At 46.1% G+C, this 22,820-nt stretch overlaps 1 protein-coding gene across 7 annotated transcripts in view; it reads left to right on the forward strand.

The window, feature by feature from the left end:
• The window catches only part of LOC140918455 (ankyrin repeat and fibronectin type-III domain-containing protein 1-like), a 576,229-nt gene that overhangs the window by 406,324 nt on the left and 147,085 nt on the right, over positions 1 to 22,820 (forward strand). For 6 of the 7 annotated variants that reach the window (XM_073362896.1, XM_073362895.1, XM_073362898.1 and 3 more), the window contains one exon: positions 4,748 to 4,788. In XM_073362896.1, coding sequence (XP_073218997.1) covers positions 4,748 to 4,788 — 41 coding nt within the window. Of the gene's footprint in view, positions 1 to 2,741; positions 3,022 to 4,747; positions 4,789 to 22,820 lie in introns of those variants that run through there. The other variant, XM_073362903.1, reaches the window with a different exon arrangement.

Here is a 22,820-nt window from a genome sequence, read left to right on the forward strand (position 1 = left end):
ATCCAGATCTTCAATCTGATGAGGTTCAATAAGAAATCTGATGAGGTTCAATAAGGATAAGTGCAGGGTCCTGCACTTAGGATGGAAGAATCCAATGCACCGCTACAGACTAGGGACCGAATGGCTAGGCAGCAGTTCTGCGGAAAAGGACCTAGGGCTGACAGTGGACGAGAAGCTGGATATGAGTCAGCAGTGTGCCCTTGTTGCCAAGAAGGCCAATGGCATTTTGGGATGTATAAGTAGGGGCATAGCGAGCAGATCGAGGGACGTAATCGTTCCCCTCTATTCGACATTGGTGAGGCCTCATCTGGAGTACTGTGTCCAGTTTTGGGCCCCACACTACAAGAAGGATGTGGATAAATTGGAGAGAGTCCAGCGAAGGGCAACAAAAATGATTAGGGGTCTAGAACACATGACTTATGAGGAGAGGCTGAGGGAGCTGGGATTGTTTAGTCTGCAGAAGAGAAGAATGAGGGGGGATTTGATAGCTGCTTTCAACTACCTGAAAGGGGGTTCCAAAGAGGATGGCTCTAGACTGTTCTCAATGGTAGCAGATGACAGAACGAGGAGTAATGGTCTCAAGTTGCAGTGGGGGAGGTTTAGATTGGATATTAGGAAAAACTTTTTCACTAAGAGGGTGGTGAAACACTGGAATGCGTTACCTAGGGAGGTGGTAGAATCTCCTTTCTTAGAGGTTTTTAAGGTCAGGCTTGACAAAGCCCTGGCTGGGATGATTTAACTGGGAATTGGTCCTGCTTCGAGCAGGGGATTGGACTAGATGACCTTCTGGGGTCCCTTCCAACCCTGATATTCTATGATTCTTTGATTCTATGATTCTATGATCTAATGCATCCAAGGGTGCTGAGAGAATTGCCTGATGTGATTGCAGAGCCATTGGCCATTATCTTGAAAACTCATGGCGATTGGGGGAGGTTCCGGACAATTGGAAAAAGGCCAATATAGTGTCCATCTTTATAAAAGGAAAGAAGGAGAACCCGGGGTACTACAGACAGTTCAGCCTCACCTCAGTCCCTGGAAAAATCATGGAGCAGGTCCTCAAGGAAACCATTTTGAAGCACCTGGAGGAGAGGAAGGTGATCAGGAACAGTCAACATGGATTCACCAAGGGCAAGTCATACCTGACCAACCTGATTGCCTTCTGTGATAACTGGCTCTGTGTGTATGGGGAAAGTGGTGGACGTGATATATCTGAACTTCAGCAAAGCTTCTGATACAGTCTTCTACAATATTCTTGCCAGCAACTTAAAAAAGTATGGATTGGATGAATGGAATATAAGGTGGATAGAAAGCTGGATAGATTGCCGGGCTCAACGGGTAGTGATTAATGGCTTCATGTCTAGTTGTCAGCCGCTATCAAGCGGAGTACTCCAGGGGTCGGTCCTGGGGCCGGTTTTGTTCAACATCTTTATTAATGATCTGGATGATGGGATGATTGCATCCTCAGCAAGTTTGCATATGACACTAAGCTGGGGAGAGAGGTAGATATGCTGGAGGGTAGGGATAGGGTCCAGAGTGACCTAGACAAATTGGAGGACTGGGCCAAAAGAAATCTGGTGAGATTCAACAAGGACAAGTGCAGAGTCCTGCATTTAAGAAGAAAGAATCCCATGCACCGCTACTGGCTGGGGACCGACTGGCTAAGCGGCAGTTCTGCAGAAAAGGACCTGGGGATTACAGTGGACAAGAAACTGGATATGAGTCAGCAGTATGCCCTTGTTGGCAAGAAGGCCAACAGCACATTGGGCCGTATTAGTAGGAGCATTGCCTGCAGATTAAGGGAAGTGATTATTCCCCTCTATTTGGCACTGGTGAGGCCACATCTGGAGTATTGCATCCAGTTTTGGGCCCTCCACTACAGAGAGGATGTGAATAAATGGAAGAAAGTTCAGCGGAGGACAATGAAAATGATTAGGAGGCTGGGACACAGTACTTATGAGGAGAGGCTGAGGGAACTGGGCTTATTTAGTCTGCAGAAGAGAAGAATGAGCCTTCAACTACCTGAAGTGTGGGGGTTCCAAAGAGGATGAAGCTCGGCTGTTCTCAGTGTTGGGAGATGACAGAACAAGGAGCAATGGTCTCAAGTTGCAGTGGGGGAGGTTTAGGTTGGATATTAGGAAACACTATTTCACTAGGGAGCTGGTGAAGCACTGGAATGGGTTACCTAGGGAGGTGGTGGAATCTCCATCCTTAGAGCTTTTTAAGGCACGGCTTGACAAAACCCTGGCTGGGATGATTTCATTAGGGTTGGTCCTGCTTTGAGCAGGGGGTTGGACTAGATGACCTCCTGAGGTCTCTTTCAATCCTAATCTTTTATGATTCTATGATTCTATTAGTTTCGAGTGAAAGCCTTCTGGAAATAGGGCCGTAGTACATCCCACCTATAAGGGGCTGGGTGCATATTGCTTCCTACCCAGTGTGCTTGGACAGGCACTGAAAGGCTTAGAAATTCTCAATGAAGAGGCAGTGTAGCCACTTGCTTTTCAATTAAATAGTGCAAACAACCAGTGGGTCCCTTGAGGCAAGGAGGCTGGTGTTGTGAATTCAGTGGGGGCGGTGATTACTGCTCCATTGATTAGTATTCTGCCTGGTTGCTTCTCACTGTTTTGAAGTTAGCCTTAGCTATTGCCTGGCAACCGTAGTGTAAAAGTACAACACCAGCTCCAGAGTTCAAGCCTGCTCCTCGCATGCACACACATCCTCTCCTACTCCACTGCCGGTCCGGAGCTGGGGGCTGTATCCTCCCTGCTAAACCATCCTCATCTTCAACTCTGCGAGGAGGAAGATTGAAAGGGGAGAGGAGGGAAGGTTAGACAATAAGAAAACAAGCAGCCAGAGCAAAGACCAGGCAGTACAAAGAGGAAAAGAGGGTTCTTAGCACTGGGACGATGGGCGGGGCTTGCTGAAGTTAAGGTTTGGTCTGTCTGTCTGTCTTGCTGTCTCTCCCTTGCCCCAGAGCAGCCTGAAGGCGATAACTGCAGCTGCTGAAAGTCTGCTTACCAGGTATGGCTCTGCTGATTCCCCTCTCTCCCTCCCTTCCATGTCCATTTGCTGGTGGAAGTGCTGCTGGCAGCACCTTGCCTGGCCCCAGCCACTCCCCAGAAGTGCAAGAGGTCTGGCTTTTGCTCAGTGTGCCCCTCTCCCTTTATAGCTCACAAGGGGCAATCACTTACCCCCAGTTAGTTTGCAGCCCTGAGGTCTTGTCTGTCAGGAATGAGTCCCAGAGTAGAGGAGAGCTGTGGGTGTGGGGTTCTCCTCACCTGCCTAGGACTTGGGTGACATCTCTCTGTTTCCTTTCTCTAGGGGCTGAGAGTGATTTGTCTGAACGTATTTCCCCCCAGAATCAGCTGCTTGGGTAGCCAGGAAAGGTCAGCTGATATATGGACATGTACATTGTGTACAGAGTCACCATACACATAACCATACCTCCTCTCATGCGCACATCCACATGTGCATTTTCTCTCACACACTTCCACACCTGTCACACACACCCTCTTGTCCACCCTTCTGACACACCTGCATGCCCCTGGCACACCCTCTCTCCCACACACTCTCGTACGCTCTCTCCCACATGCAAACAGGAATTCACAGAAGCTTGCTGAATGCATGCCAAAACACACTACCTTTGCCAGAGCAGGGTTTGCATGTGTGAAAATCCAAGCCCCTTTGGAAATCCATCCTGTGGTATTTTCCTTCTGAAAGACTGAGACAGGGTGGGACACGCTTTGGAAAATACAAAGTTCTTAGACTGTCTTAGAGCAAGTGGTTTGAGATTTTGTCAAACTTTTAATAATGGTGTTGTTGGTGAGACCACATTAAACCATCTACACTTGGAAAACAATAGCACATGGGAATCTCTCTGTATGTCAGATCACCTCTTCTACTGGCATTTGTGGATGTATGCTTGGAGTTTGACACAGTTCATCTAGTGTGATGTACTGAGTGGTTGAGACTGGGACTTGGGAGACCTGAGTTCAGCTCAGACATGCTGTGTAACCTTGAGCAAGTCAATCAGTTAATCTGTGCCATACTTCCCTTTTGTAGCCCGGGGACAATAGCACTTCTCTGCCTCACAGGGTAAAATCCAGTAACCAGTTCACAATGTGCTCAGCTGCAGGGTGAGGTGGCCAGATAGGGGCTGGGAGAGATTAGGATGCACAGTGAGTCAAACTGTATCTGCGAACCGTGGGCCTGGTGGCATTTCTGCTTATCTGAATACAGAGCTTGTGAACCCCTCCCGCCCTTCTGCACAACATGCTTGTTGAGTGTCTTGAGAAATGTTGCCACTCCAGCCAGGGGCATCACAGCCTCCTGTTCATCACCAGGGCTGATACTATTGAGGCAGTGCAAGCTGTCCCCCCCAGCATGATTGTAACCTGGCATCTAGGAGTGAGAGGATCGTTGTGTCTGCATGACCTATTCAGTCCTTGGTCTCCACTGAGATTGCCTGCAAAGGAGGCAGTGAATGCAGCTGCCGGTGGCAACTCCTGCCACCCATTCACTTCACACAGGCCACTGAGAAAGCCATTAGGTATCCATGATTTTCAGTGGCTCGTGGCAGAAGTTGGTTTTGAACCCAGCCTCGGGGGGTGAAAGGATCCATGTGCTATTCCCATTCCTACATGCACACATGAATGCTTTCTGTTGCTCTCTCCGCATGGGATAGGTGTTCCTGGCAGGCAGATGAATGAAAGGGGCTTAAAGAAACATGTCTGTTTTTGTCTTACAGAGCCTTGGGTCAGCAGACAAGAAGGACTTTTACCAACCAAAGTAAGTGCCAGTGGCCTGTGTGTTTGAGAGAGAGTGCATGCACCTGAGTGGAAATTCACAATTGCAATGTATTATTGAGAGAAACTCTGTATCTCACTAAGATTAGCCATGTCAATGGATAAGAACAGCTTCTGCAATTACCCTTGCTAGGACGACACTGCAAGGGCTGTCAGTCGCTTTGCTTCAGGGCATATGCAAATCCCCAGATGGGGTCAGGAAGAATCAAGGCTGCTCTGCCTGGTATCAGGGACCAGGCTGGTGTCCAGCAGCCTTGGGAGGAGGGAGTTGCAAAGATGGTCTTTCCCACCTTTGCTACTCCTTGCTCTGGAATTGTATGGAACACTGTGTGGTTGGTCTGGAGAATCTGGTGCTGTAAGTTGTAACTGGCTGGTCTTGGAGCCAGTTTTTCACTGCCAGTATTTTGACACAAATGCTTCCCTCTCATTCCATCTGATACAAGCCATCACCTGTGAGGGCAAAATGGGGAAAGAGGGCTCTTTGGAGCCACTGTATCAGTAGTCACAGATGAAGGCTCTCCTAATATACCACCAGACCAGCAACAGGGAAGGCAGTTGGCAGAACAGCGCATTCCCTGTCTACATGGGCCGTTGCTCTGATCCAGCATTGCCGTTCCTACAAGACAGAGTGAATAAAGCCCTTAAACCATTTTCAAACTCTGGGCCCCTGCCTGAAGTACAACCAAAGCCCTCATCTCTGCAGAATTTGGGTTGTTACACCAAACATGCAAGGCCTTTCGGTAGAAAAAGGTACTTACAGAGCTGCAGAATGTGAAGGCTTCCTGTTTGAAATGCAGCCTTGCCAATGTGATCTTTCGATAAGAGCGACTTCTCTTAAAAACTGGAGAGGTACTTACAGCATCCAGTCCTTACTGGAAGGGAGCCATTCCTGTGGCCCTGCAGGACTGTGACGTCGAGCGTTTATTAGTGTGTGCATAGTCTGTTGTCATCACTGCTTTGGCCTTTTTCATAACGTTCTGAGCTTTTTCAATCTGCGAAAATAGAGTGTTGAGGTATTTCTGGTGACAGAAGCTCTGGAAGCGAGCTGTAACTTTTGGGAACAGCACTGGAATTTTCTCCTTCAAGGGGATGGGACTGGGGAGAAATGTCTTTAAAAATAGAGTTGTTCTGCTATTTATTTCTGCTGGTTGCTTTCCAAAGAGCATCTCCAGAAGGCTCCTTTTCAGCACTCTGTACAAAATGTGTGGTGAGCACAAGACAACAGCCTCTGTCACTGCCTTGTCTGATTACTCTTAGCATCAGAATAGATGCCTTTGGAGTACTAGTAGAATTTCAGACTTCATCATGGCATGTCATGGTTTGCAATCAGAGTGTATTTGATTTAAATCAAATTGATTTAAATCACTAGTCAGAAAGACTCGATTTAATCATGGATTTCTCCATAAAAGTGCATTCTTGTTGGTTGTTATAACCTTAATATATATTCTTCAAAACTCAGAGATAGATGTAAGTTTCATTTTTAGAAGGTACACACTATACATTTTTAAAGTGATTTATTTTGAAAACTTTTCAGATTAGTTTTATAGCTATTTCAGAAAATGAATGATTGTTTGGTTATTTAATTTACCAAAGGTAATTGAAGCAGATATTTATGAAGTAATTGGGAGGTGAACTATCTCCAGTTCAACAGATTAATCATTAATATTTGTAGGATTTTCATGCCATGCTGTCTTAGAAGGAGAACATCACCAGACAGACATTTAAATTGTTTTATTTAACTAAAACAACGTTATGTATTCTGGATTTTTTTCTTCAACAGCAAATATATAATATTTTAACAAAACAAACATACAATTTTTTTAATGTAGTTAAACATTCAAGTTTTTTAAAATCAGGCTTGTTTTTGTTAAAATTGTTTTTAACTAAAATAGTTAAATGAAATATTTTTTAAAAACCACAAAAATTAAATAGACTGTGTCAGCCAGGTCAACATGAAAAGCTTAAAATATGGGTTTCTGCAGCTAACTCAGTTGTCTTCACCTTCATTTTCCTGTTTGTTCATAATCTGGAAAAGAAAAACAAGCTTTCCTGCTTTTTCAGGTCCCAAACGATTTCTCAATTTGGAATGAATTAGTCCAAAGGAAGAAAATATTCTTTCTACACCCGCTGAAGAAGCTACTGCTGTTAAAATGAGATTATCACTTCAAGAGTCTCTGAATCCAAGTGCCTTAGTGACTTCCACCAGCTCACTGGTGTGACTTTCTTTAAAACATCATCAGCAAACATATATTTCTTGAATGGTTCACCCTTAGCTCTGAAGTTTATTATAGTTGGCATTATGGAGGGATGATTGCTGGATGTCCATGTCATAGCCAACTCCTCTTCTTCAGCAGTTAAGGTTTGACCCTGGTACTGAATATTGAGAATCTGTGCAAGAAAATGAGCTGGAGCTATTGCTTGTCCCATTCAGTTTTTTAAAGCTTGTAATTTATCTCTGTCATTGTATATTTCTCCTTTGAAGATCTCACTCAGTTCCTTCCAAATTTCAACAGCGTCAGTAATAAAACAGCTATTTCCCTGCATTTTGTTCAAGGCTACAGAAACAGGCTTCAGGGAACTCAGCATGTGTTCAACATTTCTCTTAAGCCCAATGTTGAGAAAGTTGGCTGTGACGGTGCCATCTATTTTTTCATGTTTTTGTTCACAAACTGTCATCAGATTAGGCCAGTTCTTGATATAGTGTTCAAAACAGTTCACTACTGAGTTCCATCGCACGTCCTGTGGGAGAGTTAGCTTGGTTCCTCCCACTTTTTTCAGAGCAGCTGCTGCAAAGTGGTTGTTATGGAAGTATTTTGCCATTTGAACAACGTTAGCTTTTATTTCTGGAACACCGAAGTCTTTGGCTAGGAGGTGAATCAAATGAGGACTGCAACCGTATGTTATTAGCTTTGGACTCTCTTCACTCTCTTCTAAATAATTTGTTCTCATCTTGGATACATTTGCAGCATTGTCTGTGACCAAGCTGCGTACTAGACATTTGAATTTTTTTTCACAGTTTGTTATAGCTTTTACTGCTATGTCTTGTAAGTATTCTGCTGTGTGTGCATTTCCTGATGTATCAATTGTTTCTGTAAGGAAGACATTCCCTTCTTCTGTTGTCACACAAGCACGTACAATAGGATCATTGTGGACACTTCTCCACTCATCAAGACTCAGGTTAACAATTTTACCCTCTAGACCTTTTGCGCACTGCTCAATTTCTCTTTCATACACTTTATCCAGCAATTGGTCTGTGACATCTGCTCTGTTGGGTGGACTGTATCCTGGTCTTAAAGACTGAACCATATTGATGAAGTGTTAGTTCTCAATCATACGGAAAGGAGAGTTTGTTGCATAAACAAACTGAGCAATTTTTTCATCAATTACCTCTTTTTGTAATCTGCTGGTTCTTATCACAAACTTATCTATGGTTGTTTCTGGATGATGGAGTTGTTTTTTTTCTTTTGCTGCAGGTGATATACTGTGGCTATGTGACATACATGATGTGACTGAAACACTATCATTGGCAGATAACTCTGAAACTATAGAAAATGATGGTGATCTTGAAGGTGGATAGTCTTCAGAATCCTGTATGTTGAGGACGGATTCTCCTAAACAAAATAAGTCAATGCAGTTATTTAATTATTATTACCATACGGCTCATTTAGTATTACTCATTGCATTCACTGACACTCAGATCTACTTTAAAGCTGAAATTGTAAAAGGAAGTTCTGCCTATTTCAGCTATTTATTTTTTATCACAACTGCATCTGAAATGATAGTACCATAGAGTAAAAACTATATTTTTTGCTCAAACATGAGGATTCAAGACTAGTCCAGAAGGAAGACAGACAGTCCTTAAGAAAGAAGTATGAAATACAAAGTTTACCTACCTGAAGATCCTGCATGTTCAGACATGTTCCTTTCATCATCTTCAGTGCAGCTTCCTCCTGAGAAGGAACACTTCTCATGATGTTGTTTCTTTCGGGCAGCCAGGCCTTGCATTTCTTTGTTGCATTGTTTGAATTTTGCACACATGCCTGTCTTACCCACAGGTAGAGGAACTTCATTAAAATATTCCCAAACTGGGTCTCCTTTACGGCCTGCTGCCATTATAGGTTTTCCCTTCTAGTGAGAGAATGGTATGGTAGATCTCAAATCAATGAAGGCTGCACTCAGAAAGATCTCAAGACTTCTGGAATATGTTGCTCAAACAGTTTCACTTTTGTTTCCACTGCCTGTCCCTCCCTTTTCACATTTATCTCCAGACTTCTTCTCCTTGTCCAGATCTATTCAGCCCCCAACAATCTTCTATTCATTGAACTTTTTGAAACTTTGCACTTTTAGAGAGAAGTAAGGGATTGACTCTGTGTACACAAATTTGCAGGGGCACAATAGGAAGTGAGCTGTAGCTCACGAAAGCTTATGCTCTAATAAATTGGTTAGTCTCTAAGGTGCCACAAGTCCTCCTTTTCTTTTTGCGATTATCTGTGGAGACACAAATCTGCAGTTTGAGATCTGTAAAACCAAGCATCTCTGATCAGGGGCGGCTCTACCAATTTTGCCACCCCAAGCAGTCGCCGTCGAATTGCCGCCACGCCCGGAAGAGCAGTGGAGCTGCCGCCCAAAAGCCACTGCGGCGGGAAGAGCGGCGGAGCTGGGGCCGAATTGCCACCGCCCCATTCTCAGTGCCAAAAAAAGCTGAAAAGCTGGTGCCTGGAGCTGGCCCTGTCTCTGATGGTATCTTCTAGACTGAGCACTGAGTCCCATTGGGTAGATAGAAAGATTAACCTAAATAATGTATACAGAAGCCCCTGGAACCCCATAAGATTGGGTCCCTAATCCATGAGCTCATTTAAAACTTTTCTTAAACATTACATGAATATATTCTCTCATACTATAGAATTAGAATTTATAATCCCTATTCCATGGTGAGATATTTTTGAGCTCTAATGTATCTTAATTAAAACTATCTGTAGATTGTTTTTTTCCTCAAAAAGCATTTTATCAAAAAAATCCGATTTAAATAAAAAAACGATTGAAATAAAAAAATCTGATTTTTAAATTTTTTTAAAAAAGCATTGATTTTTCTTCACCCTGTTTGCAGTTCATGATGTGTGTGTGTGTATATTTCTTCAATTCATCCATCCATCTACGTTCCCTTGATCTGTTTATTGCCAAGAGTTGCAAAAAGAAATGCCTAACATTAGGCTCCTAATTCCATGTTTAGAAACCTAAATTACAGGAGCTCTCAATTCTCTGGCTTCAGGACAGGCACATGCTGGCACAATTTTTAAAAGTCAGTGGAGGTGCTGGTGCTCAGCCCTTTTGAAAATCAAAGCACTTATTTAGGTGCCGAAATCTCACACAGGTTTCTGGAAGCTTTGAGGATCCATCACAGAGTTATGACCCCATGCTACATGTAGTGAAGAAAGTGAAGCACCTGCGGTTGAGGACTTTGAATTACATTTGTAGCCTTATTAACAATCCTCCAGTGTTTGTCTATTGCGTGTTGTATGGAGTGCATGATTTTTGAGACAAGAAAAGCATGCCTTTTTCATGCTCTTGTGAGACTGCTTATCAGACATGTGGGAGGCAAACAGTGGAGATTATTCTTAAATGTAGGGGCCAAATAATGGCCCCCCTCCAAACCCTGCCCTGCAGGAAAACCCAATAGAAGGGCAAAGGGACTCCCAGAGTTTCCTACAGATCATCCCATCAGGGGAACGAGGGATGTTTGCCTGCCTCAGAGAGGGCAGAGAGTGTGCCCTTCTCCACCCATTGAAGTCATATAATCAATGGGCTAATCCAGTGGGCCCCGCGGAGGTGTGTTGCAGAGGGGTCAGGGCATTTGCTCAGAGGCTTGGTATTGTAGTGGTGCTTCCTGTACCCCCTCCATTTCCCTTGGTAACACAGTTCCATTGGGTTTCAGAGTAACAGCCATGTTCCATCAGGAGCCATGACTTGCATAAACCTGGGCCATACCCCAACCCTGAAAGAGTGTTATGCCTGTATTTTTGGAGATCCCCAACGTTGCCAGGGAATGATTCTGTGCAGAGCAGCTGTTCCCTGGCCACAGCTCCTCGTATGCACAGAGATCACAGGTGGGGGCTTCCATGGGAGGGAGTGAGTAGAATGTCACTCAGTTGTCTCCCCAACAAAATAAGAAGCATTCCTGCCGGTTTGCTAGTATTTTCCTACCTTCCAGACTTCTAAGCCACTTCTCAGAGATCTGAATCCTTAGCGTCACCTCCAGGCAGCTATGAGAACCTCAGTGTTTCGCTGAGTGGACTGTGATGTCAGACCATGACCTAACCAATCATAAGACATGTGATGCAAATTAATTTGCATCCTGCTGTCCTGTGTAAGACTCTTTGCTGATTGTCTGGGGATTTGTGTTACACATACAAACAAAGCTGCATTTGACAGGTACAGCTTCCTGGCTATGACATATCACTGCTGTCCAGTTTGATTTTTCCCTGCACTTGCTGCCACTGGCATTGTTGCTGTTTCAGATACAGTCTCTATGACAATGCACTGTCTGGCCCAGCGAGACTGTGCAATACATGCCTGATTCTGTGGGTACTCCTTGGAGTCAGTGTGAGCGGGGCGTGCTATGGACTTGTCAGGGAGTATTCAGCATCTGACATGATTGGGTTCTCCTTGTTGGAATAGGATATGCATTCTCATCTCCTCTCCTTTGTTCTTGCTTCTCGATTCTGCAGTCACACCCACACATCTGGACTCTTGTGTTCCTACCTCTGAACAGGTACTCACCTGCATTATGTTCTGTGCCCATCACTGTGTTACCTGAGCCCCTTGCAGCGATTTAAGCAATGTCACATGCATCTGTCAAATCTGGTTCTCTCTTCCTCTTTCCTCTCCCAAGTGCAGGATCTGGGTCCTAGATTGCAGGGAATCTGTCTTGGTTTAGTGTGTAAAGTGAATGTGGATTTATGTGCTCCATAAATAATTAAGAAGAATCTTTGAGAGGCAGGGCATGCTAAGGGCATTACAGTTACAGTTATAGTCTAAATAAATATAGTGCAGTGCCGGAGTAACTCCCGTAGATAGTAAGATCTAGGCAGACTGGAGCTTGCTCTTAGGAATTTGAACTGTAGAGGCACTTGGTTATTTCTGAGCACAATTTGGTCACCCACCTCCTTTATCTGATGTGAGCCTGATGTAGTTTAGGTTTCAGAGTAACAGGCGTGTTAGTCTGTATTCGCAAAAAGAAAAGGAGTACTTGTGACACCTTAGAGACTAACCAATTTATTTGAGCATAAACTTTCGTGAGCTACAGCTCACTTCATCGGATGCATACTGTGGAAAATACAGAAGATGTTTTTATACACACAGACTATGAAAAATGGGTGTTTATCACTACAAAAGGTTTTCTCTCCCCCCACCCCACTCTCCTGCTGGTAATAGCTTATCTAAAGTGATTACTCTCCTTACAATGTGTATGATAATCAAGGTGGGCCATTTGCAGCACAAATCCAGGTCCCGCCCCCCCCCCCCCCACTCTCCTGTTGGTAATAGCTTATCTAAAGTGATCACTCTCCTTACAATGTACACCAGCAGGAGAGTGGGGTGGGGGGAGAGAAAACCTTTTGTAGTGATAAACACCCATTTTTACTCCTTTTCTTTATACTTTTATATAGCTCTAGTTTTTTAGCTACAGCTCAGAAGAAAACATTTGGAATCACTTTTTAAAGCCCTTTTTGTTTGTTTGTTTTGCCTTGCAATATTCATTACATCAGTACTGGCCTCTATAGCTTTACCTGTCTTTTAAAGACAGAATGTTTGTTCCTAGACTAAGAACTTTCTATGCCACAGTTTCAGCTTAAAGTGAAGTTTTATTGCTGAATTATTATCTTCTAAAACCCTGGGATTTTAAAGGATCTGGAAATGGGTATTTACCCCTTGAAAGCCTCACATTCCATCATAACAACACTGGTGTACTTCTGTGGGGGACATTCATTTGCATTCCTTCTATAATTCAGACATTATAATAAAGACAACGACAATACCAGCACATACATACTACATTTAACATTTTCTGCAGTGGGTGAGAATCACTCAGCAGGGACATTCATCCCCTGACTGGTGAAGCTGAGTTAACACTGTAATCTCTTTCCTCCCACCCCCACTCCCCTATTGGCAAAGTTCTGGGCACTGGGGAAGAAAGAGAGGAATGGGATACATTGTGAACGGGAAGGGAAGGCAGTAATGTAAGGACGAGGAGTTAGATGGGAAGGGAAAGCTAACATGAGAGGAAGGATGGTCTTGTGAGTAAGGTGGTGGACTGGGACTTGGAAGAGCTTAGATCAGTTCCAATCTCTGTCACAGACTCCCTGTGGGACATTGGTCAAGTCACTGAAGATATGCCTATACTATAATCACAAGGTGCAATTTCAGCTCATGTAGAAATCCCTGAGCTAGCTTTAATCTAGCTAGCTCGGGTCCCAGAGCAGTGAAGATGCAGCAGCACAGACTAGCCCTACCAGTAATTACACAGGGTTCCAGATGGGCTTGTACAGCTCACACGGATGCCTGTGCTTTCATGGCTTCACTGCTCCAGGACCTAAGGTAGCTCAATTCAAGGTGAGCTATAATCACAACCTGTAAATATAATATATATGTACCTAATCTCCCTGTTCCCCGGCTGTAAAGGGGGGCTAATAACCTTTCCTTTCTCCTGACTCTTCTCTGTTTCCATTGTAAACTCTCACTATGTGTATGTACAGTGCTGAGCACAGTCTTGGTTGGAGCTTGTAATATCAGTAATTACAAAAAGCTACATTATTAAGGTTGCAAAATTAAGCACTGCAAGGTTCAGAAATGCCTGAATTAAGGTTTCTTGCCTAATCTTAGTTGGGCCCCCTTGAGCACATGCATTATGATACTGTCTTTAATTACATGATCATAGACTAGCCCCTCATTCAGTGCATGGGCTAGACCCGCTCTGGAGATGAATCAGAGTTGTGTGGTAAAGGAGACTGCTGCTGATAGGAGCCTTGCTTCATTTGTTGCAGAAGCTGGAAGCTGTGCAGCGAATGAGGCAGGGGACTGCAGGAAGAGAAAGGATGGCCTCATGGAGCATTGGTTCCTAACCATGTCTCTGACAAAGAGTTCCTGTGTGACACTGGGCAAGTCACTTAAACCAAACTTTTCACAGACAGTCACTAATTGTGTGTTTCTCATTTTCTGGGTGCATAACCTGAAGCCTTGTGGTCTGATTTGCAGAAGTGCTGAGCACTCACAGGCAACGGGAGCTTTGCTTTGAGTATGGAAAGGACTATATACAGCTAAGTACTCTGAAATTTGGGTTCTTGGCATCTCAAATTGTGTACCCAAAGTGACTGAATACTTTTGACCCTAATTTCCCTCTGCCTCTGCATCTCACATGTAAAATGGGGCAAATCCCACCCCCATGCCTCACAGGGAGATAAGTTATGTTTGTAAAGCACTCAGATACTATAGTGATGTGTAGCATAGGAAAGCCCATCAGGAAATCAATAATTCTGTTTTCATAGTAGGGTTTAAAGAGGGTGCAGTAAGTAAGGCCTGAGGGTGCAGTAAGTAAGGCTTGGGGCCACAAACTTGAACAATGAATAGAAAACAGAATAACGGAATCGCTGCTCATTAATTGAGCACCATCCATTCTGCGCACTGAAAGAGGCAGGGATCTCATTTTAAAATTGTCATGTCATCATGTAGATAAAGACTGAATCCTAATTACTCTCAGCAGAAGTCAATTTTTATTTTGTTGTATTATTTTTTAACATTTGTTTTCAATTTCTGTTGATTTCAGTTTTCAAAGCTGTGGGAAACTGAGAGGGGTCAGACAATAACTAATAACAATAGATGATGAGCTGCAAAGAGTTAAAGTTTTATAACCCTTAAAAATCACAAACTGTCAATATCATATGTCAAAATATACAAAGTAAATAGCTTTAAATCAGACTCTAAAAAGTTTTCAAGCACCATTTTTCTTATGTTGCCACTGTAATATTTTATTATTGATGGAAATAACTGGAATGCGTTGCCTAGGGAGGTGGTGGAATCTCCTTCCTTAGAAGTTTTTAAGGTCAGGCTTGACAAAGCCCTGGCTGGGATGATTTAATTGGGGATGGGTCCTGCTTTGAGCAGGGGGTTGGACTAGATGACCTCCTGAGGTCCCTTCCAACCCTGATATTCTATGATTCTATGAAATATTCTTTCACTGGTTTATGTGTGCACTGTGAAATTGACATTTATTGATATTGACCGATAAAAATCTAATCCTCCCAAGCCTAATCATAATGCATAAGCACAAGGGGGCTGAATTAAGGCAACCTTAATTCTGGCATTTCCTAGCTTTTGAGTGCTTCACTTTGGAACCTTAATCATGTTATTTTAATGTAGTTTTTGTGTATAATTTCCTAGGTTTAAAATAAACAAACTGAAAAAAAACAGAAATTCCATCATGTGGCATCATACTGACACCCACATGGCTCATCAGCAGGGTTGGAACCTTTAGCTCCAAAGCTCAGGCCTCTGCCATGTGACTGGAGTAAGTGACAGCAGTAGTAGGTGGTCATCTTCTCTGTGGTCCAGCACTAGAGGTGAATGGGACACTCCTCCAGTGGGTTTCACAGGTAGCTGCTGACAGCAGAGGAATGATGAGCCACGGGAATCATGGGTTCCATTCTGGGCTCTGAAGGAGAGAGTGCTCAGACTCTGCTCCCTGTTTTCCCCCAAGCTTGACAACTTCTACTCCATCTCCTCCAACCTGTCCCTGTCCCACTCCTGGCTCCTTGGCCCAGCCCCATTCTCCTCACCTAGCTAGTCCCAGTCTCCAATCTTCAAATTTATAATCCCAGTCCCAGTCTCTTTGACCAACCAGTCTCAGTTCCCCCCACCCTCCCTGCTCTTCATCTGCTCTGTATGTACTCTCCCTCCCTGGCCTCCATGTTCCATGTCCCCACTGGCTCCCAGCCCCAATCTCCTTCCCTGGAATCTCATCCACTATCACCCACCCCCAGGAATTTGCCCAGCCAATCCCAATCCCAGTCCCAGTTCTTCCCCAACACATTGGTTCCTTGTCAGATCTGTGTCCACTCTCCTCTCACAGCCTTCCCCACCCCACCCTACTGGTTCACAGTCCCAGTTTCCTTGCCCAGATGGGCTGTCTCCCCTCCACCTCCACCTCTCAGTCTGTTTCCCTCTCCCCTGCCTTCAGTCCTATTCTACTCCCCAGGTCTTTGTCTCAACCTCCTTCTCCTGCTTCCACTTACACCTGGTTCTTCTCCCCTGTGTATAAAAGTGAGTCAGCTTCCTCCTCCAAGCTATGGGGGCTCTGAGAGCACAGGAGAGAGAGACAATTTACTCTTAGTTCTACTCCCAGCCTGGCCCAGAGCTCCAATTGCAGGGAAAGTCCTGCTTTGCCCTGGGCTGAAGCATGCTCATTGCAGACAGGATCTTCCCTGAAAACAGGGTCTTATAATGGGAAGTGTCAGACAACCTTAATAATAAGCAGTGCTGTCAGCCTAGCCAATAACAACAGGGAGAGGGAAGCAGAGCCGGCTCCAGGCAACAGCAAAACAAGCAGGTGCTTGGGGCAGCACAATTCTAGGGGCAGCATTCCAGTGCCGGCCATGCCGCCCCTAGCTAGAAATGTGCCCCCGCCGCCCCAGCTTCACTCCGCTCCGCCTCCGCCTGCTCCCCTGAACGCACTGCCTTCCCTCGCCTGAGAGGGAGGGGGAGAAGCGGAGCGGCAGCGTGTTCAGGGGAGCAGGCGGAGCGGAGGTGAGCGAGGGCAGGGGGTTGTGGGGGGAGAGCCGCAGGAAGCAATGGAGGTGGAGAATGCGGCACGCCCAGGGGAGGAGGCGGGGCCGGGGATTTGGGGAAGGGGTTGGAAGGCGTGGAGATTGGGCAGAGCTGGGGCCGGGGAGGGGGCACGAAAAAAGAGCAGGGGGCAGCCAAAAATTTTTTTGCTTAGGGTGGCAAAAATCCTAGAGCCGGCCCTGGAGGGAAGACAGGAGTGAGTCATGATGAGAATTGAAGGAAGAAATTCTGAAGTCTGGGACATGGTGCCAAGAAAGGTAGCATGTGGGTGTAGGGGAGGTCAGGAGAGGAGACAATCTGGCTAAGAGTGGGGAGTGCGAGGGAGGGACGGCAGCCATGAGAAACAGGCAACCTGGAGAGGAAGGCAAGCAAAATGGCTGAGGTTGGTAGTGAGAGCCTGTGTGTGTTGCCATGGGATATGGGATAGCAGCAGGCATGGTGGGGGCAGAGGAGAGGGATTGGGGTCTGTGATGGGAGGTGAGGATGTGATAGGGAGTTTGATAGTGGCTGGTGGGGGAGAGCGATTGGGGTCTGAGAGGGGGTAGGGATACAATAACAGTGGGCAGGGGATGGGGATTGGCATCTGTGATGGGGCGGGGATACGATAGGGAATGAGGATTGAGGGAATGAGCAGGTAGGGAATGAGGATTGGTGTCTGTGAGGGGGTGAGGTACAATAGGAGCAGGAGGGGAATGAGGACTGGAGTCTTTGAAGGGGTGGGGATACGATAGCATTGTCCTTGAGGAGGGTGGAGCCATCCTGGGAACGTAAGGGGGTTGGGCCTTTGGAGCTTGGCCCATATATAGCTTTTGTTGCTTGAAAGAAGCTTCTTATGTCATCCTGGTCTATGAAATCCTGGATCTCAGAGGCCTTCTCTAGCCACAACATATTTTTGATGTCACTGTAGCCCCCTTTGGACTTTGGCTCTGAGCAGGTGATAAACCTCATGTTTTCATTGGTTAGAGGAATCATTTTGCCAGTTACAGAATGCAGTTCTTTTCTTTTGAATTAATGCTAGGATTTCCTCATTGTTTTCGTCAAGCCAGTCTTGGTGCCGATGAGTGGAATATCCTATAGTTTCAGCACATGCACTGTGAATGGTATTTTTAAGTTGATCCCATTGCTCTTAAATGTCAATGATGTTATCAGGCAAGTTAGAGACAGGTGTTGCTGGAACATCTTGCAGTTGGCTTGGTCCTGAAGTGCTTTGACGTTGTACAGTTTTTGCTTAGTCTTTGGGTGTTTGCAGTGTGGTGGAGTGAGCTGCAGGTACATGACTGGTCTCACTAATCGATGGTCTATCCAACAATGATTTGTACCTCTGTCATATGGCTCATGTTATACGGACATGGGCGTAATCTTGAGCTCTGACTATAACATAGTCAAGGAGGTGCCAGAGTTTGGACCGAGGATGTTTCCAGGTGGTCTTAAATTTGTTACTCTGCCTAAAGATGGTATTTGTGATGAGCAGGTGTTTTCTGAGGAGGAGAATACCATTGGGGTTTACATTTCCCACCCCTTCTTTGCCTATTGTGCCACTCCAGAGTTGGGAGTCCTGTCTGACTCTGGCATTGAAATCTTCCAGGAGGATGAGTTTGTCTGCCTTAGGTGTGGCTGTGAGGACTGCATTGAGAGCTCTATAAAACTGTTCCTTGTTGTCTTCCCCATCACTGAATGTTGAGGTGTATGCACTGATGACGGTGGCAAATTGGTTGTTGCTGAGCTTGAGCCAAAGAGATGCTCACTGATCCCCATGGGAAGTTCCAAAAGCTGACTGGCAAAGTCAGTCCTGTGAATGTGTCTCTCTTCAGGTGGCTTTGCTTTCCAAAAGAAGGTGTAGCCACCTCCATCTTCTTTTAATTGGCCCTCATCGGCCCGGCGGATCTCACTAAGGGCTGCAATGTCAATGTTGAGTCTTGCCAGTTCTCTGGCAATTATGTTAGTTCTTCTTTCTGGGCATTCACTGTGCTGAGTGCCCATAAGGGTGTGTTTCAGAGTAGCAGCCGTGTTAGTCTGTATTCGCAAAAAGAAAAGGAGGACTTGTGGCACCTTAGAGACTAACCAATTTATTAGAGCATAAGCTTTCGTGAGCTACACGAAAGCTTATGCTCTAATAAATTGGTTAGTCTCTAAGGTGCCACAAGTCCTCCTTTTCTTCATAAGGGTGTGGACGTTCCAGGTGACGAAATTGTCTTGTATCTCTTGTTTCAGCCATGGAGTTGAGTGATTCCACTGGATGCAGCCATCCAGTCGGAAGAATATGAGGCAGCCTATGTTTGGGGCACCTTTTCTAGCCCCCTCCCCATTTGGGGTGAGCAGAGAGGATCCTGAAAAGGCCTGCTTAGTCACAGCCGCTGCTGCCAAAATGCACTTCTGTCTCATCCAAGCACAAGACGACCATCACACGTCTGCTGGCTGCGTGCAGATTTGTGACTGAAGACTCGCAAAGATCACTGCTCCTGTCTTCACCACCACTCCTCCATCACCACAGGGCTTTGGACAGGTGTGAGCCCTTTGGCAGAGGCCTGCATGTGAAATCTTTTAACAGGGGGAAACCAGTGTGCAGGCGGTGACCACAGGAGACTTGGAAGGAGGAAAACCCTGACTCAGTGGCAAGGGGATCCAAGACAACCAGGAGCCTCCCTCCTGCTGCATCCCTGGCCTACACAGCCAGAGAATATTAAAAGGTCCTTGATATGCACCTGATCCACTGTTGGGGTCTTGTAAAGTTTGGACCGTGGTTAGTCAGGAACTTTGTCTCACACCTGTTCACCAAGGGGGACCCTACCAGGAGTATGAAAGCTCTGGAAAATGTAACTCTGAGGGTCTTTAGCCCAGGCAAGCCTCTCCATGACCACAAGGTTGCGGTCCATCAGAGAGGCCTGTGGGGTCTGTGAAGAGGGTGGGGGGTACGATAGGAGCATGTGGGGGAGAGGGATTGGGATCTGTGAAAGGAACCGGGCTTTGATAGCAATGGGTGGGGGTGGAAATTGGGATCTGTGATGGGCTGTGGGGTACTATAGCAGCAGGTGGGGGACAGGGATTGCAGTCTGTGGGGGGGTATGATAGGAGTAGGTGGGGGGCAGGGATTGGGGTTTGTGATGGTGTGGGAGTACAGTGGGGCGGGATAGCAGCAGGCGGGGTCAGAGGAGAGGCATTGGGGTCTGTTGGGAAGTGACAGGTATGATGGGGGCAGATATGGGAGGGAACGGAGGCAGAGAGGAGCTGTGCTTCCCAGATGGGAGCCCTGGAGTAGGGTATCAGTTTCCAGTAGGCCACAGCCCTCCCTACAGCCAGTTTCCTTTAGATTTGTGCATTTAACTTTTTAGCAAGCAACGTTTACAAGGTTTAAAGAGGTTTACGATGCCAGCCAGGGTACCCTAGCAGCAGGGCTGGCCTTTTAAAGTCTCTAGCAGGTTTAGGAGCTGTTTTACTGGGGTCTGGCCGGTAGAGGCAGCGTCTGATTTACAAGGGGTCAGAGGAATTTTACAAGTCTGAACACTGGGAGTAGAAATAAGTCCCTAGTGGGTACCCCTGAGTAGGAACGTGGAGTCAGTAGCTGCTCATGGTGACAGCGGGGATGAGGGTTTGGAGTTGACTGCTGGCAGAGGGAGAGAGCAGATCTGCGCTAGAGGTAGGCTTAACGTGAGGAGTACATGGAGGGACAGTTTGGTAGGGGACAGTTGCAGAGAATGCAAAGGCCGGCCTGCATTGGAATGGTGGCAAGGAGCAGCTGCTAAAGTTAAGGCTGTGGAGTCTTTGCCAGAAAGCTCAGTGGATCACAACGCTATGGGAACTCTTCTGCTACATAATGGTCTAGGAGGTGGCATTTAGCCCCGGTCTCTGCCCAGCAGTGACATTTGACATTATGAAAGTTTTCAGGTAAGATTCAGCTGTTCAGGTGGGACAGAGGGAGCAGAAACCCCTCCTGGGGGTACCCTCAGCAGTCCAGCAGATGTTGTGACAGTGGTGCTGCGTAGAGGGCAGTGCATAGCTGCATTGCCTGGCTGACAAGTCTCAGGGAGGCACCATCTCTCCATGCATGCACCATCTCACACAAGGAGTGTGTAGTCTGCACCATCCTTCACAGCATGGGAGCAAGGGGCAGGGCTGTAGCCCCCTGTGTCTCTGCCCCCTGCAGGGGGATGCTGTGCCCTGGGCACATGGAGGGGTAAACTCCTGGGCTCCACTAAGCACAGACGATTGACCTGGTCCCTTGTACCCTCAGATGCTGTGTGCAGCTGGTCAAGAAGAGAAGATGAAGTAATTCTAACAGAGCGGTGCAGTGTTGTTGTAAAGGGGCAGGAAGCATGGGGCCGGAGGGAGGAGGCCCAAGCAGTACACAGAATGGGCTGACAGCCATGGGAAGAGCGGCACCTCAGGCAGACAGTGCGGTTTGGATGTGGACCTGGGACAGCAGGGGTGTCTGTGTCGCATTGCTGCCATGCACTGTGTTAATTGAGCTGCCCTGCCGGCCACTTCCTTGCTTTGCAGTCAAATATTTCCTGGAGCAAGCATCCCGTCACCCGCCAGCGAGAGCCAGCAATTTCTGTTGCCATTCCCTGTCTGTCTGCTGATGGGACACAAGACAAGGCAGTTCAGTCAACCCTCCTGACCCTTCCACTATCTCTGATCACAAAGTGGAGACCTTCTGTGGAGAAAGAAGCTCCAAAGAATATATGGTGGCTTATTCCATGCTCCTCAGCCTCTCACATCTCACCACTGAGAGCTGCATTCAGCCTTGCCTGAGCCTTGGGTCACCCGCCAAGCCAGGTCACATTTTGTGTCTTATCAGCCACACAGCTCAGAGAATGAAATGCCGTTCCTGGGGAGTGGGCCAGCTTCAGTTGGATTTAGGTGGTACGTAGGCCTGGAGGTGGTACGTAGGCCTGGAGCTGGCCTACGCTGCAGTGTGGTGAATCTCACCCAGAGTTTGTGTAGTCATCTATTTAAGGCAATTCTCCTTTTTTTCCCTCTCACTCCTTGTTGAGGAAGGTTGGGAACTGGGGTATGTCTCTAAACCCTTCCTAGCTAACGGTGCAGGAGATCCAAGAGGGCTGTTTCCAACAGAACTCTTTGCTACCAACATAGGATGAACTACTTAGACTGTCGGCTCCTTGGGCCAGGGACCTTCTTTTGGTTCTGTGTTTGTACTGTGCCTAGCACAGTGGGTCCCAGTCTATGGCTGGGGCTCATGGATGCTACCACAACTCCAGTAATAAATAGTCATCCTCACCCCTTGAAGTCAATGTCAAAACTCTCATTGGCTTCCATGGGGCCAGCAATTCACTGATGGTCTCTGAGTGGTAGATGACAGTGACTCTAAGCCTGGGGAGGTCATCAAATGATCATGACTACCAGGTTTGCCGAGGCCTCTTGGTTTCCATCTGAGGATTGTGCCATTCTGGCTAAGTTTGGTAAAATGAAGTATGAGTTTCACTCGTTTCTCTACAGCTTTTAATGTGTTAAGTGTGATTGTAATGTGAGGCTTTTACTGCATTGGTTGCCATAGGAACACTGGTGTGTTTTTTTTTCATTTAACCAATGCAGATTTTTCTGTAATCTCAGTTTCAGTCCAATTTAAAACCTGCTTGGCCCAGCTTCTGATTATTCAGCAGTTGTCACAAATGGATTAAATTTCTTAGAAGTATGCTTTTTTTTAACCTAATTTTGTATGTGTGTATGTGCATGTGTGAATTAGTGCTGGCGTGATAGCCCAGAGAACTGAATTTCTCTTCAGAAAGGTCTAGCATGTGCTTATTTTGCTGCTTCCTACCGGTATCACTCACCCCTGTCCTGGGAGAGCCTCTCGCTAAGAAAAGAAAGGTCACTCTTCTGAATGAGGAGCCATTTATGGTAATGCACTCCCCTGTCCACTGGACATTGACCCACAAAGTCATGTCAGGCACTGCAGGTCTCATCAGATAAAAATCATTGGTCATGACCATCTTCTGCTGAGTTTGACAGAGGTGACAGGCTCCATAACTCATTACCAGTCCCCTAAACTGTGGAGGCACCAGTCCCTTCAGAATTGTTGCAACAGTAGAGCAGTGTGGGAGAAGCAGAGTTGAATGAAATTAGAAAATGAATTGCTCTTTCATCCCAGGAATTGAGCTTTAGAGAAGAATTGAGCTTCATTGTTTAGAGCAGTAGGGGGGACATGCGTAGCTGAATGAATATGGC

The sequence above is a fragment of the Lepidochelys kempii genome, chromosome 10, assembly GCF_965140265.1.
Source record: "Lepidochelys kempii isolate rLepKem1 chromosome 10, rLepKem1.hap2, whole genome shotgun sequence".
Taxonomy (NCBI): Eukaryota; Metazoa; Chordata; order Testudines; family Cheloniidae; genus Lepidochelys; species Lepidochelys kempii.